The 17,500-nt window shown below is 36.3% G+C and overlaps 1 protein-coding gene across 1 annotated transcript; it reads right to left on the reverse strand.

Annotated features, from left to right (window-relative positions):
* Window positions 1–4,783: 4,783 nt before the first annotated feature.
* On the reverse strand, window positions 4,784–10,691 carry LOC144966529 (uncharacterized). Its single transcript, XM_078903161.1, has 3 exons — window positions 10,562–10,691; window positions 7,269–7,477; window positions 4,784–6,620 (listed from the first exon to the last, which is right to left on the reverse strand). Exons 2-3 carry the CDS (start codon window positions 7,440–7,442, stop codon window positions 5,211–5,213), a joined length of 1,584 nt encoding a protein of 527 aa, XP_078759287.1. The 5' UTR covers window positions 7,443–7,477; window positions 10,562–10,691; the 3' UTR covers window positions 4,784–5,210.
* Between the last annotated feature and the right edge of the window lie 6,809 nt (window positions 10,692–17,500).

Below are 17,500 nucleotides of genomic sequence, written 5' to 3' on the forward strand. Positions count from 1 at the left end.
GATAAGATTTAAAAACATTTGGTTCGTTCTAGGAGACAAATAGCTTACGAATCGGCTCGGATATCTGACACCGCTTTTATAAGCTGTAATGATTTACTTAATTGAGACCGTTGTATTATTAGTAAGCTGAAAGACTTATATGTCTGACAGTTCTTATAAAATCTTTTCAAACCCTTTCTCCTTTTGATAACTGAATCAATATGAATGCCCCCCCCCCCCCTTTCATTAGATATAACATTAGAGACATTTGCGAGCGTAATGGGCACACATATAAAGTCCTTTTATCTATAGTTTATGAATCCCGAGTGTGGAGAATAGATCAATAGAAAAGAAAACGCGTATTAAACGCTATGTCAATGAAGGGAATTGATTCCTTGAGGTTTAGTAAAATAGTTTAAATTTCAGTATTTGAATATATGTGTATATGTGTGTGTGTGTGTATATGTAAGTGTGTGTGTGTGTGTGTGTGTGTGTATAAGTGTTTGTCAATGAATGTGCGTAAATGTGAGTTCAGTTAAATTATAAATTTTGATTTAAAATACTGAAGCAATATATAAAACTCTCGAAGACAAACTGGGCTGTTAGATTTGATTTTAATGGCTTCAAACGTATAACTGTACATCAGAGGATGTTTGGGGCACAGCGTGAGCGTAATAAACAGTAAAACAGTAACCACTGATTTTTACGAGGGTGAGTCAAAAAGTCATGGGACAAATCACCTACTGAGTTCTTTTCTTTTTAATGTGACGTTAAATTTGGCTCAATTGAACTTACACATGTACTCTTTAAACCAAAAGTTAATTTTTTTTACTTTGGTCAAATTTTAACAAGGTTATGACAGTTCACAATGGCTGCTCCCATGAATGCCCGTCAGCGACAGAAAGCTGTCATTGAATGTCTTGTTTTCGGTGAATTAACATTTTTAAACGCATTGATAAAGTCTATAAAACACCAGCACTTTGTAGAGGCAGTGTTTTAGGTGGGTTAATCCTGAGTCGAAGAGACAAATAGACCTTGAAGCAACTGAAAGCAAGAATTCGTCAAGTCAGACCGGCTTTGGAGATGGAATGAGTATTGTTTCTTCATGAAAATGCCTTTTGACACACAAGTGCCAGGAAAAGGGAGGTAATCGCATCATGTATTAATTCACCAGACTTAACACTGACGGAATTTCATCTTTTCGGTCCGGCAAAGGTGGCAATGAGGGGACATTGCTTTGGAGATGATGAAGAAGCTAAGGCAGTAGTGAAAATTGGCTGAAAGTTCTGTCAATTCAGTTTTACGGGGACGGAATACATGGCCTTGCAAAAAGGTGGCCTGTGGCTATCGAGAGAGGTGGAGACTATTTTTTTAAATTAAAAATTGAGCTTTATATAGCGCAATATCCACTAAATGTGCTCAAATCGCTTTACAAGGGGTCCCTGGTCAACAGCAACATTTAACGACATGACGCCTGTTAAGCAATATTACAATTTTTCGGACAAAGACAACGCTGTTAACGGCCAGGTACTCATTTTACGCCTGAGGTGAGAGAATGTGAGTAAAGAGCCTTTTCCAAGGACTCAACTATGCGCCGAGCGCGAGGCTCGAACCCAGGACCTTCCGATCCGAAAGTGAATGTCATACCACAAGACCGCATAGCCTGTTGAGAAGTAGATTTCTACTCGGCTAATGCCAAGCTTTAATTTAAGGTATTATGCATGGCATTGATTCAATTTGTTTTAAAGTAATAAGCAGAGTCCCATTACTTTTTGACTCACCCTCGTGTTTTGCATTTCTTTGCTTATTGTCTGTTTGCTATGCTGATAAATGTTCTGTCTCCAAAATGTTCTTTTTGTATGTAGTTATTTGAGGTCTTCCCGGTTTAATTGTAAAAGAACTTATTTCAGTGTCTCAAATGTAAACAGCAAGCTATGTTATTACTCTTCGATTAACCCTCATGACCTTTATCCCTGTGTCAAATTATGTACTCTATTGTACTCTGCGCCGAGATGTTTGCTCAAGACCTTTTCTTGAGAATCCCAAAAACCTTCAAATTTGCAGTAGATAAAGATTGTTTGCTTGTTTGTTTCCTCATTTTTGTTTGGGGTTTTTGGGGGGATTTTGTTTTGTTTTGTTGATTTGTTTGGGGGATTTTTCTGTTAGTTTATTAGTGTTGTGACATGCGTACGACAAGTGGGAAAAGGGGGAAAGACTGTAGGAATTAAAATTGTCCCAACTATCTGGTTGCACGTCTGAGGTTCGATCCCCAATCGAGGAATACTGATTTCTGGGGGTGGTATTTTTTTTTCTTGTATTTTTCACTGTGAACACTTTTCACTATGTGAGTCATTTTGAGCACACTTTGCAATGTGACCAATGACCCCGAGCACATGGAAATGTAATATAGATCATACCCATTAAGTGAGGTGAGGCGTGGCCTTCTGAAACTAAAGGCCTGATACAGACCAAAAAATTACGTCACAAAAGAAGACGATGATCATCAAACGAAATTAAAAAGTGAGTTGTTGTTAGAATTGCTCAAGGAAACAAAGCATTTCACTGGCTGAGCTATTGATTATAACTCACAATTCACTTTTTCCCATGATCTTCGCCTTCTTTTATGACGAATTTTTTTTTGGGGATTGATTAATATCAGGCTTTAAGTTAACGAAGGTTACGGATGAGGTGAGGTGATTTTCCCTCTCCGCCAGTAAAACAAATATTAAACCCAAGTCTCATTTTACGACCACAATTTCAATTCCTCTAAATCACTCCGATATAAAACCGTTTTGGAGTGGTGAGTCATCATTGGGCACGATCTATATTACATTTCCATGTGCTCGAGTCATTGGTCACATTGGAATATGTGCTCAAAGTGACCCTCATAGTGAAAAGTGTTCACAGTTTTTGACATTTCTAACACCACGATTGGTCATTTTATTCAGCTTGACACATTGGTTTGTGTACAACTTTCATAAACAAAGCAGCGTGTTTACATTTCTGAAGATATATCCAATCTTTGTTCAGCAACAAATCTTGTGATTGATGACTTGTTTGGCCGAAAACATGAATATAGATAGTATGCAGATGACGTCACTCAGGCCTTTGTTATTGTTTTTGCCATCCGCGTTTGTGAGTTGTTCTCACTAAACTGTATTAACAAGACTATAAAAGTTCATGGTTACACAGAGTTTGTGTGTTGGTCCGTTATACTTCCGGATGGCAATGTTGTGAACTCCTTGGCCAAGCGCATTCTATCTATAGATCGCACCAGTTCAGAAAAGGAAACTAGTGAAAAGAAATTATTGTTCCAGTGTCTCTATATTGCCTCAAAATCCCTGTTGGTCTCCTCGTTACAGTTGTCAAAAAAGACACTGTGTCGCCAATGCCTGTATGACACTCATCGGATATATTATTTCAGCCCGTCATAATATAATGAAAATAGGGTGCCCCCCACCCTCTACCCCACCCCCTCCAATCTCTGTCTTGATATGACTTCTGAGTTGTAAAATAAAATATGAACATTTATATAGTACATTTGAACAGATTTATTGTGCTCAATGCGCTTCATAATGTTTTGTTTATTACCCCAGCAAGCCATATGGAGCCATATTTCCATTTTATACAGTACCAGTTGTCTTTTTGTACTAACACTCTTACAGTATATGTTACACCCTATAACCAGGTCTTTATTCACGCCTGAGTCGAGTGGGGGAATGTGTGTTAATTGCCTAACCTAAAAACACAACGTCGGGACTAGAATTTTCCACCATCACGGTCACCCACACGGCCACTGGTCGAGTTTAACGTGGTTTGATTTTTGTGACAAAACAAGACACCGTACAGCTGAGTTACTGAGCCGCACAAAGTTGTCTCACTGGGTGGGGTTCCTGACTTCCCATAGTGGGCAGGGAGGGACTTACTGTATCTTCTATCCCCCTATATCTTTCACTGGCGCTGATATGACCTTAATGTGTTGCAAGCGACGTAAAACCCTTAAAAACAAACAAACAAAAGTTGTCTCAGACAACCAAATTGGATATATCTATTGCTGCTCTTGTCATTTTGAACACGTCACTTTTGTCTCATGCTCACTTTTCCAAGCCAGAACAATAACAGCGATGCGACTCGCTCAGTCTTGGAATCTGAATCACTATGTCTATACTTACTTATAGCGTTAGTGCCGAAGTATTTTATTATCCTAAGCGTCGACCTTTGAATAACATAGGTGGTTGGGTCATAACTGGTTCTGTTGATTTGTTACAATCAACTCACAAATGTTGTAAACGCTACTTAGGATGAAACTGCCCCATAGATCAAATAATTTTTCTCATGAGCATGAAGTTTTTTTATTGAGCTTTAAATTGAGATTTTATATAGCGCGATATCCACTAAACGTGCTCAAAGCGCTTTACATGGGGTCCTTGGTCAACAGCAACACTTAAGATGTAGGACGGGACATGCCGCCTGTTAGGCGATATTACATTTTTTTTCGGACAGAGACAACGCTGTAAACGGCCAGGTTCTCATTTTACACTTGAGTACGGTGAGAGAATGTGAGTAAAGAGCATTTTCCAAGGACTCAATTATGCGCCGATCGAGGCTCGAACCCAGGACCTTCCGATCCAAAAGCTAGTGTTATACCACAAGACCACATAGCCGCACACGTTTTATGGTTCTTTTGAGTATATTTCTAATATGGGCGGACTCAAATTGAGTCTCCTACAGGGCCTTTTGATTGTACAGATTTCGTAAGCAAAATAAAAAAGATAATAAAATGCATGAAGTGAATGCCTCTGAATTTTTTTTATTATTTATTTGTTTTTAATTTGTCAGATTATTTGTAATATCAATATATATAATCATATTAAGAAAAACAGAATAACAAAGTACATAGATATCAATCCTCTTTCCCCCCCTCTCTCTCTCTCTCTCTCTCTCTCTCTCTCTCTCTCTCTCTCTCTCTCTTCAATCATCATTCTTTAGACCCAGTAGCTTCTTATTTTTTAACAAATAGTTCAATTCAATGCTTTAAAAATTTTCATTTCTTCACCTTCAAAGCAGGACTTAAAATTTGAATTAGTTATTTAACACTCAGATTTTGACATTCGGTCTACGAAAAGATTACGAAATGCAAGAAGCTTTTTCAAATGTCATGTTTCGACAATGACGTGTTAAAAATAGCACCATTCTTCATATTTGTCTGTAGTGATCTCAACTCAATGTTATCATCGAAACTCTTGTGGTTGAGATGTGCACATATTGGCTTTCATGAAAATATCAGGAAGAAAGAATTGAACATTCTTTTTCTCGTTGGAACTACTACTCAATTGCCCATCGTCTTTTTTCAGCGCCGATTTCAATTTGCTATCATCATTTTCTTCAATGTGTTCTAGTTTAGAAGAAAACGAGTGGCGAGAACTTTTCGAAGATGGAACGGAAAAACTTTTTTCTCTGTTTAATTTTGGAAATTTTGGGAGCTCTCTCGTGAGGAAGAACTCATCCTCGTCTTCGCCTTCCAAGAGCAAGCTGAAAAGACATCCGGGTCTCAGCGAATGTGCTTTTAGCACTTCCTCCAAGTCGATTCCGTGCAACGTAGGAGAACTAACTGGTGGTGTTTTTGAGGGAGATAATGAGCCGGATGATTTTGGAGGTGGCGACAAGGACTGGAATGACTTGCCACTTTTCTCTCGTTGTGGGGAATTGCTAAGACTTCGTAGAGCATCTAAGACTTCCTCGGAATATCTGAAGTAAATACTTCTTGGTCCAAACCTTCGAAAAAGCCTGTGCCGCAGCGCAGTGAGACTAGGAGATTGCGAGACTTTTGGTCGAAAGAGCACGTACGGTGTTTTCGATTTTGTTTTGCTCGGTCTCAAGCCACCCCTATTATTTTTTCCGCCCACAATGTTGTCGCTCACACGATTTTCGTCCTCGCATTCCATTATTGATGCAAGGACTAATGAATTTATATCAAAATTGTTTTGTAAAAGCTCGTCGGGAAACGGGGCGATTCTGGGCGTTTCTATTTCATCTTCTTCGGTTTCACCGTTTATCTCCAATTCTTCGTTCTCTTTGATTTCTTTGTCGACAAGAGGCATGAGTTTAAAGGTTTTGGAGTCACGAAACCTCTTCCGCTGTCTAGCTCTGCCTCTTTTGTCTAATACGCTTATATTTTCGTTGCTGTCAAATTTGGGAAAATCGTGGTTGTAATTGAGAGCTGGTTTATCTTTCATTGAAGTGTCTGTATCAGAATAGTAAGAATCGTGTGACGACCTAGATGAATCACGATGGGAGTCTAAGCTGATACCGGAGTCAATTGATAATCTTGACTCTGGTTTTCTTGAATCGTCGGAGACAACAGAAAATTCATCTCTAATGGGTGAATCCTTTGAGGTGTAGCTACTGATACTAGGCAGGGAGGTTGATGGGGGAATAGGGCCAACTTTTCTTCTAATATTCTGATCTTTGTTGACATTTTGTTGATGATTTGTTGCTGCGTTGATTGGGACTGGAGATTTCCGAAAGTTGTTGGACTTTCGCTCAGAGATGTCCTTCATTTTTTGGGAATACATCATCATGGACTTTTCCAAATGTTTTCGGTTTGTTTGTAATTTCTTCATTTCTTTTTTCATGATCTCCTGAAAATAAAAAGGAAATATTTTAATAATAAAAGAGTCATTTGTGAAATTCAGCATAAAGTGAAACTTATTATAAATAAGAAAATCTAACCTATTCAAAGTTTAAGAAATAAAAGACACCATCATCAATGAAGGCATTCATTTTAACTCTAATTATATAAGTAAAACTTAAGATTGAATTTTAAGTATCAGGTTTATCCCGACATAATTCTGTTTTGAGAGGACGGGTAACATTTAACTTGTTTGCTTTTGTTTGGAGGTTTGGTTGTTTTTGTTTTGTTTTGTTTTGTTTTTTTTTTGTTGTTTTTTTTTTGTTGTTTTTTTTTTTGTTTTTTGTTTTTTTTGTTGGGTTTTTTTTTCCTTTTCTGTTTTTTTTTTTGTTTTTGGTTGTTGTTTTTTTTTTTTTTTTTTTTTGTTGTTTTTTTTTTTTTTTGTTTGTTTGTTTTTGGTTTTCTCATTTTTGTTTTTATTTTTTTTATTTTTTTTTTTTGTGTTTACATGCATTACTCTTCATTGTAAAAGTATAGCTCTTATCTATGCTGTCATTGTGACTTCGTCTACCATATACATGTATACGAGCCATCTTTACTTTTTTAATCTTCCTTTTGTGATCATTGACTCTTTCTTCTTAGATTCTAGTTGTCTTACCTCTTCAGCTGTAAGGGAGTTGGAGGAGCGCCTTTCGGTCAATGTGTTCCGGGCGTAGGCGCCAGAGCCCATCTCGCTGTGTATCCCTGCCGCCCCTGTATAGCCAGTGTTGTGGCTCCAAACCCGACTCCCTGGGGAGGAGGATCGGCGATGTGATAACGAGGCTTGATACATCGTTATGACGTATAGACTACAGTGTCCGATATAATCTGAAATTATATGAAAAGAGTAGACATTTCAATATTAATTGAATTATGAATAGCGTGTTAGATCTATATTATTTAATTCGTTTTATGATAAGTGATTTGTCTATATTAAATTAATCGGCTATTATATTAGATGACAACATCATCTTCGAACGTTTTCAGTCACCATAACGAAACATTCTACTATCACAGGCTAGTTTATATAGTCTGAGTGATTGTAAAGCGCCATAGAGCACTTGTCAGTGGATTAATGGGCGCTATAGAAGTATAATATTTATTATTATTATTATTATTATTATTATTATTATTATTATTATTATTATTATTATTATTATTATTATTATTATTATTATTGTATTATAAGTGAGCTTTTTATATCAATAAAATGTGTTCTAAGTGTTTACAAAGGGTTCCAACCCAACAGCAAAGAATAGCATGTAGGAAAATACATGACGCCTGGATGGCGTAAATTGCTAATTTTTTTTCGCGACAGAAACATCGTTGATACCGACCAGGTAATAATTTTACACCTGAGTATAGTGAAAGCATGTGACTAAAGAGTTGTTTTTTATCGAGGATTCAACTATGCTTAGCCCACGGCGGGACTCAAACCACAGCCTATAGGTCCAATTGTGTTATACCGACAGACAACAAAGCGACGCTAGTAATCTGTGTTAGGTTAGGTTGGTTTGTTGTTTGTTTTGTTTTGTTTTTTACGACAAGACATCCTAGACTCAAGGGGACCAGTTGAATCCCAGTTTGAGTCAATGCATTTTGCATATAAGAAATAGTCATGATCAACACATAAATGTGTGCGTGGCTTTAAACTCTTAAAAACTTTTCAATGAATTATGACTAGAAATTATCACCTTCCTGGCTGGCAAAACCAAAACAACAAACGGTATTATTTATCAGCGTATTATATCAACACGACATTCACTTCAAACTGAGACATTTGAGCTTAAAAGCAAATAAACATAACAGCATAAAATTCCCAGTCGGCATTTACTTTACGAAGGAATACATAACACGAAATAAATACGGAATCATAAATATGCCATTCACAGTTGCCTGTCAATGCCTCCGCATTGACGAGGAATGACTATCGGGAAATACTGGGTGAAAAGTTAAAACTTAAACATAATATAATCAGCAATAGCGTTATTTTTTGTTCTAGTGGGGTAACTGGAATGTTTCTCTTGCCAACTGAGCACGGGGAAGGGGGACGTTGTAGGCGATAAGCGGGGCTGGAATCTTAACTCACTCAATCCTAGAGATATTTGCTACTTTTCAACATTGGAAAAAAATGTATTAAAAATGAGCATGTGCATAGATGTTTTTATTCAACTACCATTAACATATAAAAACTAAAAACATTAGCTTTGATACTACGCCTATAATTTGTCTCAGAAAAAAAATGTAATAAATAGACATGGGGTAAAGGTAACCCGGGTAAACTACGGATATAGTCGGTGTTAGGGTTGAGTGAGTTAATCGGCGGGTTGCACTGTTTTGCATTATCCTTGGTACTCGATTCCGACCAGACGCGAGGAAAAGAACTTGACTCACAAATGAGCTGGTAGGGATCCGCTCAACAAGCTGATACATGAGTTGGAGTTTATTTTGCTAATTACCAGCATCTTTTTAAAAAGGATAGCAAGCAATTGTCACGGTGGCTATTATGCAAAACAAAAACGAGTTTAACTGTAGCCTTCATTAGCCTGGCATTTCCTCGCGAATATCGGCGCCAAAGTAGAACTTTAAGGTAATAGATAATCCCGTTGGTTTTGATATCTAATAAAACTCTCTGTTCGCTATCATTTGGTGGTGGTCGCCTTGTATTGTAACGTTATTCTTTCGGCAGTATCAGGCTACGAAGGCTTAGGGGCCTTAACTCTGATCCCATGATTTTGAAACATCTGAGGGCTATTTATTTCTTCTTCCAATTTAGCAGTCTAGCTCCAATCACAAAGAATGGTGGTAAAATATAAGGCACCCTGTCCAGATGAGGACCATACCCTATTTACCATAACACTACGTTACAGTAGCATTTAATTTAAAAAACCAATGATAATTTGTTGTGTTTGTCCTATCGTTGAACTTTGACTATGTGGTTGGCCCGCATTTTCAGCTGGATACCCTATTTATCATTATCATAATGCTTATCGTTATCGACTTTTTAAACTATGAATAAATGATATGTTAAAGAGAGTAACCGATGAATCAACAATATAGTTTTTTTTATCTAACCTGTCTGTCAAAATAGCTCTGAGTAGAGTAACGTAGATTTTTATAAGCGAAGGGATTTGCTGAATTGCTTGTTCATCGCTATTGTTCTAAATGATAACGGATTGAGTGTTGTAAGATTTATAATTTATACAAAATCTTATAAGAGTGCAATGCTTGTAATCTCTCTCTCTCTCTCTCTCTCTCTCTCTCTCTCTCTCTCTCTCTCTCTCTCTCTCTCTCTCTCTCTCTCTTTTTTTTTTTTCTTTCTTTCTTTCTCACTCTCTCTCTCTTTCTCTCTCTCTTTCTTTCTTTCTTTCTTTCTCTTTTTCTTTCTCTGTTCATCTATCTATCTATCTATCGAAAATGTTCATCTTTCTATCTATTTATCTGTCTTCGCACTATTCACAAATTTATTATTTTATCATCATTATCGTTTTATTGGAACAATAACAATAGTTATCATTGTCATTATTATCAGCAGCTATTATCTTTATTATTATCATTATTATTATTATATTATTATTATTATTATTATTATTATTATTATTATTATTATTATTACTATTATTATCATCATTACTATTAATCATCATCATTACCATTATTGGATTATTGTTAATAAGGAATCTGTGTCATTTTAATCAAAGTATAGTGATATTATCATTATTATTATTATTATCAGCATCATTAGCATCTCATTATCACCAACATTTCTATCATTCACCTTAATAAGTTTTTCATTTGATATCACTATTATAGATTACTTGCCCTTCTTATAAATAAACACTTGGCATAAAATCGTTTATTATTTTTTATCAAAATCAAAATTTAAAATGTGGTAATAGTCGTAATGAATACCTTGATTTGATGAAAGTCAGTCAGTCGTATGAATCGAATCAATTATTTATATGTTATATGAAGTATTTAGTAAGATCCTTTATTGGGTATTTTCTACAAATTCCAGTGCCATCCGATTGATTGAATGAATTGCAATCCACGGCTCCTCTGTATTTATGGACGATTTTTTCCCTTCCTTTTAACCTCTGACCTTCTTAAAAGGAACGGTCGTTCGTAAACAGGTCTCGCGTGGTTAGGGTAGAAATATGTGGCCATGGTCGGTCGACGTTTATGCTTTTCTCAATCGGTTGCCAAAAAGTTATTATGATCACTGCTTAACCAGATTAAAGCTAGACCTATAGACAAACATGTTATTCGAAAAACATATTTTTCTTTTGTTATTTAGGATTAGATTAGGAAAAACTAGTGAAGTTGATGATAGAGTAACTGCCTGATCATTCACTCAAGGCCGGTCGTTGAGACGGTAAAATCGACTTACGCGAAAAACTTTGTTTTTAATAATATAAGGTTTTCTATCCGTTCTTAACTCCTAGCTAGATCAAGAGCGGGAATAAAGGAGGGGTGCCAAAAAAAAAACAAAAAAAAAAACAATAGAACTTTGATTTTGACAAGGTCAAATCTGGATCCCCACGAGACTGGGTCCAATAGGTCACTTTGCCCCCATCTTCCTTGGCCAGGAGGTGAAGATGCTAGTGTGAACCAGGGGTTGTTGTTTCTTTTGTTGTTTTGTTTTTTTTTTTTTTTGTTTTTTTTTTTTTTGGGGGGGGGGGGTTGAAGGGTTTTGTTGTTGTTGTTGTTGTTGTTGTTGTTTTGTTTTGTTTCTTTCTTTGTTTTTTGTTTTGTTTTGTTTTGTTTTTTTGTTTCTGTGTGCGTGTGTTTGTTTTGTTTTTGTTTTTTTGTTTGTTTTTTTTTGTTTTTTGTTTTTGTTTTTATTTTATTTTCTTTTGTTTTTTGGGGGGGTTTTTTTGGGGTTTTTTTTTTGGGGGGGGGGGGAAGGGTAAGGGTTGTCGTTGTTATATAGATAGTTCGGAGATAACGTCACTCGGGTCTTTGTTATTATTTTGCAATTCGCGTTTATGAGTAGTGCTCACTAAACTGTATTATCCAGACTATAAACGTTCATGGATACACACAGTTTTGTGTGTTGGTCCGTTATACTTCCGGGTGGCAATGTTGTGAACTTCTTAGACAAGCGCATACTATCTATATTTTGTTTTTTCTTTGGTCTTTTTGTGTTGTCGTTTTGTTTTGTTTTGTTTTTTGAGATCTTTGTTGGTTTTCTTACTTTTATTTTTTTTGCTTTTGTTTTATTTATTTTTTGTTTTGTTTTGTTTTTGTTTTTTTTTTTTTTGTTTATTTTTTTTTGCTTTTTTTTTGTGATTTTATTTTATTTTATTTTATTTTGTTCTTTCTTTGTTTTTTGTTTTGTTTGTGTGTGTGTGTGTGTGTGTGTGTGTGTGTTTGTTTGTTTTTTTTTGTTGTTTATTTTTTTGTTGGGGGGGAGGGGGGTGGGGGGGGGGTTTGTCTTTGCTGTTATATATTTTGTTTTTTCTTTGGTCTTTTTGTGTTGTCGTTTTGTTTTGTTTTGTTTTTTAGATGGGGTTGTTTGTTTGTGGTCATTTTTATTATTTTTCTTTCTCTTTCTTTTTTTTTTCTCTTGTCGTTGTTCTTCTGTTTTGTTTCGCTTTCTACTAGCAGAAACGGTCTTCCGTTCTTATCAGCCCCAACCGACGTTTCATATTAGCAGTTCTGATAACCCAAATTGTATTGGGCTCACTGTTGTGATGGAAATAATTTCAAACCAACGCAAAACATTGTCCATGACAACAATATCTAATCAAGCCTATAACAGGGAACAAAAGAGTGATTTCAAAAAACTGGTACCAATCTCATTGGAAGTGTAAAGCCACTCTGCTGGAGGACTGAGTACATACCTTGTGTAAATAATCTTCTGGTTTCCGAGAGATGACATTTTATTTTTCAATCATAAATAAATGCTGGTTGTCAATAAAGATCCTAGGAATCTGCCCATACATCCAGTTTCCATTGAGGCTATGTGGTCTTGTGGTATGACACTCGCTTTCGGATCGGAAGGCCCTGGGTTCGAGCCTCGCTCGGCGCATAGTTGAGTCCTTGGAAAAGACTCTTTACTCACATTATCTCATCGTACTCAAGTGTAAAATGAGTACCCGACCGTTAACAGCGTTGTGTCTGTCCGAAAAAAAAATGTAATAACGCCTAACAGGCGTCATGTCCCGTCCTACATGTTAAATGTTGCTGTTGATCGGGGCTTGTAATCCGCTTTGAGCACGTTTAGTGGATATTACTCTATATAAAAGCTCAATTTTTTATATATAGACGTCACCTCGAAGCGATCGATGACGTAATGTTGGGATTAACTAGATGCAGAAAATTGAATTCATATCCAAAAGATAAATCATTTGGGAGTGAATTTCAATCCTATACTATTTGCATTGTAATAAACGCAAATTTCGTGTTTCTTATCATTAAAGATATATTACACCTAGTTAGTTAATTGGGTCAGTATCATCCAGTCATAATATGTTTTGAGACGATGGTCGATAAAAATGACATCGAAAAAATACATAATAAAAAACCCTTCTATCGTTACCAAGATTTAGACAAAACTTTCTACAAAGAAGCAAATTGGTTGCTGATTATCTAAGTTACTTCACTGTGGGAATGATGATTATTGAATAGATTTTCTTGACCTGAAGTGCACTTATTTGAATGTTATCGATAAGTGAATATTATGACGTCAATCCAAAAGAACATTGCGGGTGATGTATGGAATAATAAAAACAACAATATGAGTACTGTGTCCTTGGTTCCCACGTTAACACAGAGAAACACACACACACACACACACACACACACAGGCATACATATGCGTACGAACACACACACACAGGCATACATATGCGTACGAACACACACACACAGACACACACACACACATATATATATATTGAAACAAAATAAACCACATAATTGTTTTTTGTTATTTTGTTTGTTTTTGTTTTGTTTTTGTTTTGCTTTTTGCTTTGTTTTTTTTTTAATGTATTTTTTTAGTTTGTCTTTGTATTTCTATTGGGTTTTTTTATATGTCTTATTTCTTTTCTTGTTTTTTTTTTTTTTGTTTTTTTTTTTTTTTGTTGTTTTTTTTTTTTTTGTTTTTTTTTTTTTTTTTTTGTTTTTTTTTTTTTTGGTTTGTTTTTGTTTTTCGTTATTTTGGGATTTTTTGTTTTGTTTTTGGGGTTTTTAAAAAATTATTTTGTTTCGTTTTTAGTTTGTTATTCTTTTTAATGGGTTTTATTTTTTTGTTATTTTGTTGTATCTTATTTGTTTTGTTCTGTTTTTTTTTTTGTTTTTTTTTTTTTTTTTTTTTTTTTTGTTGTTGTTGGGTTTGTTTGTTTTTTGTTTGTTTGTTTTGTTTGTTTTTTTTTGGTTTTTTTTTTTTTGGTTTTTTTTGGGGGTTTTTTGGTTTGATAACGGCAACTAAGCGACTTTGCACGATTTAGATCTGGTTTGATATACTATGTCAGAATCGATTGTACCCAAATCTGGAGGGGGGAAAAAGTATTTAAAATTGTGGCCTGAAAACTGGTCGCTTAAATATCGATGGATTAAAATGACTCTCATCTTGGCAATGGGATTGCCGTGAAGCCTTACTGTTGATATTTTCTTGTAAAAATGAGTCCTTTTGCCCTGTGGGTTCCATTCGAGAGCCTGCTTGGTTATATTACAGGGCTCTTTCCGCAGGATATGGACAACCCATCGCCACTTTCTGCGTCTGACCTGGACATCCACTTGTTCTTGGTTTGTTCTTGTCCAAAGGTCAGCATTTGACAAAGTGACAAAAGAGGCGAGACATGGAGTTCCTGTTGTTTTATGTGGTCAGGAGTGCCGCTCGATAACTGGATTGAAGAAAAGTTGAGGTTTCAGAAATCGTTCACATGACCCTTGTTTAACAATCCTATCCACCGCTACTGCTTAGGATTGACACAGTGAATGATTCACTAGCCCGATCTGCGAGTAATGTCGGGGTAAACCATAAAGCTTTATAAATAAATATGTGTATGTATATAATGCATTTCCACGAGTCAACCATCATCAATGCGCTTCACAGTGATTTATTAATTTATTCCCCCAACAGAGCGTATGGAACCATATTTCCATTTTGTATAGAACCAGTCGACTGTTAGGCATCCTTTTTGTACTAACACTCTTATAGTACCCGTTGCTGCCCATTGTCAGATAATCATTAACACCTGAGTCGAGTGGGGTAATGATATGTGTAAAGCGCCTTACCCAATGTACGTTAAGTGGTGTAGCACCCGGCTTATTATGGCTTGTTGATTCCGCGTTCGAGTCTCTTCAAGGTCGACCAAGGCGCCCAAGTTTATTAATTGGAAAGCAGTCCTTCAGAGACAATTAGGCCCATGGAGCCCGATTTTGTCGTGGTTTCTATAGTTTGAAACGGACAATATCAATTGCTTGCTACCCTTTGAATAGGACGCTAGTCTATTGCAAAGTACTTTCCGCCAGATCAAACAGATGCAGCTACCCAATCACTGATGGGTGGACAAGGGGTCAGAAAAAAATCTTGACCTAACCCCGGATCGATCTATGTCCCTTTGGGAATAAATTGATTGCTCTATCAACTGAGTATTCGGGAGTCACTATTCATTGGAAAAGGTTCTTGATTCATATTTCCTCACCATACTTTCGTGTCACTTATGTACCCAGCGGGTAACAACATTATCTCTGTAAAAAAAAATAATTTTTAATTGAGATAGCGCGTTACAGGCGTCATGTTTTGTCTTCCTTGAGTACCGAGCTGGTAACAACATATCTCTGTCAAAAAAACTGAGCGTTACAGACGTCATGTCTCGTCTTCTTGTTAAGCGTTGCTATTGGCTTATATATAGCGCTTTGAGCACGTAGACAGGATAATGCTCGTTATAAAAACTTACTATGTGGTCTTGTGGTTTGACACTCGCTTTCGGATCGGAAGGTCCTGGGTTCGAGCCTTGCGCTCGGCGCATAGTTGAGTCCTTGGAAAAGGCTCTTTACTCATATTCTCTCACCGTACTCATGTGTAAAATGAGTACCTGGCCGTTAAAAGCGTTGTATTTGTCCGAAAATTGTAATATCGCCTAACAGGCGTCATGTCCCGTCCTACATGTTAAATGTTGCTTTGACCAGGGAGCCCTTGTAAAGCGCTTTGAGCACATTTAGTGGATATTGCGCTCTTTAAAGCTCTTTTTTTTTAATGTATGGAACTGCATTGGACTAAATTTTTGAAATAAATTTAAATTTCAGCACAAAATCTCCTTCACTTAATACCGAATTGAGACTGTGGGTCACATTTTTTAAACTTGAGAATTTATATAGCGCAATTCCACTTTATGTGCTCAAGGCGTTTTACAAGGGACCCCTAGCCAACAACAAAAACTTAACAAGTAAGACGAGACATGCCTGTTAGGCGATCTTTCAATTATTATTTTTTCAAGCAGAGACAACACTGTTAACGGCCAGGTACTCAATTTACAATGAATACGGTGAGAGAATGTGAGTAAAGAGCCTTTTCCAAGGACTCAACTATACGCCGCTCACAGCGGGATTCGAACGCTGACCTTTCAGACCGAAGTGTCAAACCACAAGACCACGTTTTAAACAGACATAGGCCTAAACATCCATTTACAGCGTGCCGCCGTATGGGTAGTGATGACATCATCACAAAGAAGGCGTGACTATTTCCTGATAATCTTAATCCTATTCATGTGATTGGTCGAGTTAATCGGTGCATTTATTTGATTGCTTGCATAACATAATTTAGTTCAGGACAAGATTTTGTTCATAACAAGATTTTATCGATAACAAGATTTTGTGCATAACAAAGTTAGTAATCAGAATCCAATAGCAAAACACAAAGACAATATACCAAAAATACTAATCAGCTGTTCGAAGAAAGACGTCAAACTGCTAATCCACCCTTCCTTATCAAAGAGATTATCTTGCGGATTAATTCGCATGGCAGACAGCGCATTCTTATTATTCTTATTATTATGTCGATGCTGACCCATTCACTGACATCCACCTTTTTAGGACATGGCCAATCAGCAGGAATTATGTTGTACATTGACAAAACATCATTATTATTTTGTTAAAGTGGCCAGAACACTTTCATTTCATATGTGACTCATTGGATGAAAACGGTAGTAGTAGTAGTAGGAGTAGTAGTAGTAGTAGTAGTAGTAGTAGTAGTAGTAGTAGTAGTAGTAGTAGTAGTAGTAGTAGTAGTAGTAGTAGTAGTAGTAGTAGTAGTAGTAGTAGTAGTAGTAGTAGTAGTAGTAGTAGTAGTAGCGTATGGCTACACCTCCAAATTTATTTCGTCCCCAGCTTCTAAAGTCTTCCTCCGCCCTTAGGATGGTTTCGTAGCCACCTTCAAGTTTAGTGACTGAGACAGTGGAGGACGATGTGATCGCTGGTCTCTGGGGCTGCCTGAAAACGGTAATATATCGGAAGGAGTCTGACGTTTAAAATTGAGTTTCATGCTTAACTTTTTAATTAACCATTTAACTGCCGTACTCTGGAAAACGTATTTTTAAAATTCGGCCAGAAAACTCATCCTTCAAATATCGATCGATTTAAATGATCCTCATCTTGACAAAATACGAGAGTTTTTTGGGGGTTTTTTTGTGTTGTGTGTTTTTTCAGAGCATAGCAGTTAACGGGTCAATGTTACAATGAAAGATGCCTTTATTCAGGATATTGAGTTTGATGTCTTTAACTTTTAAATGAATAAGTAAATATGAACATTTATATAACGCATTTCCACGGATTTATCATGCGCAATGTCCTTCAATGATCTATTTATTCCTTCAGTGGAAGGACTACATAGTAGTAGTAGTA

This window comes from Berghia stephanieae, chromosome 2, assembly GCF_034508935.2.
Source record: "Berghia stephanieae isolate SIO BIC M18660-M18661 chromosome 2, UCSD_Bste_1.3, whole genome shotgun sequence".
Lineage (NCBI taxonomy): Eukaryota > Metazoa > Mollusca > Gastropoda > Nudibranchia > Aeolidiidae > Berghia > Berghia stephanieae.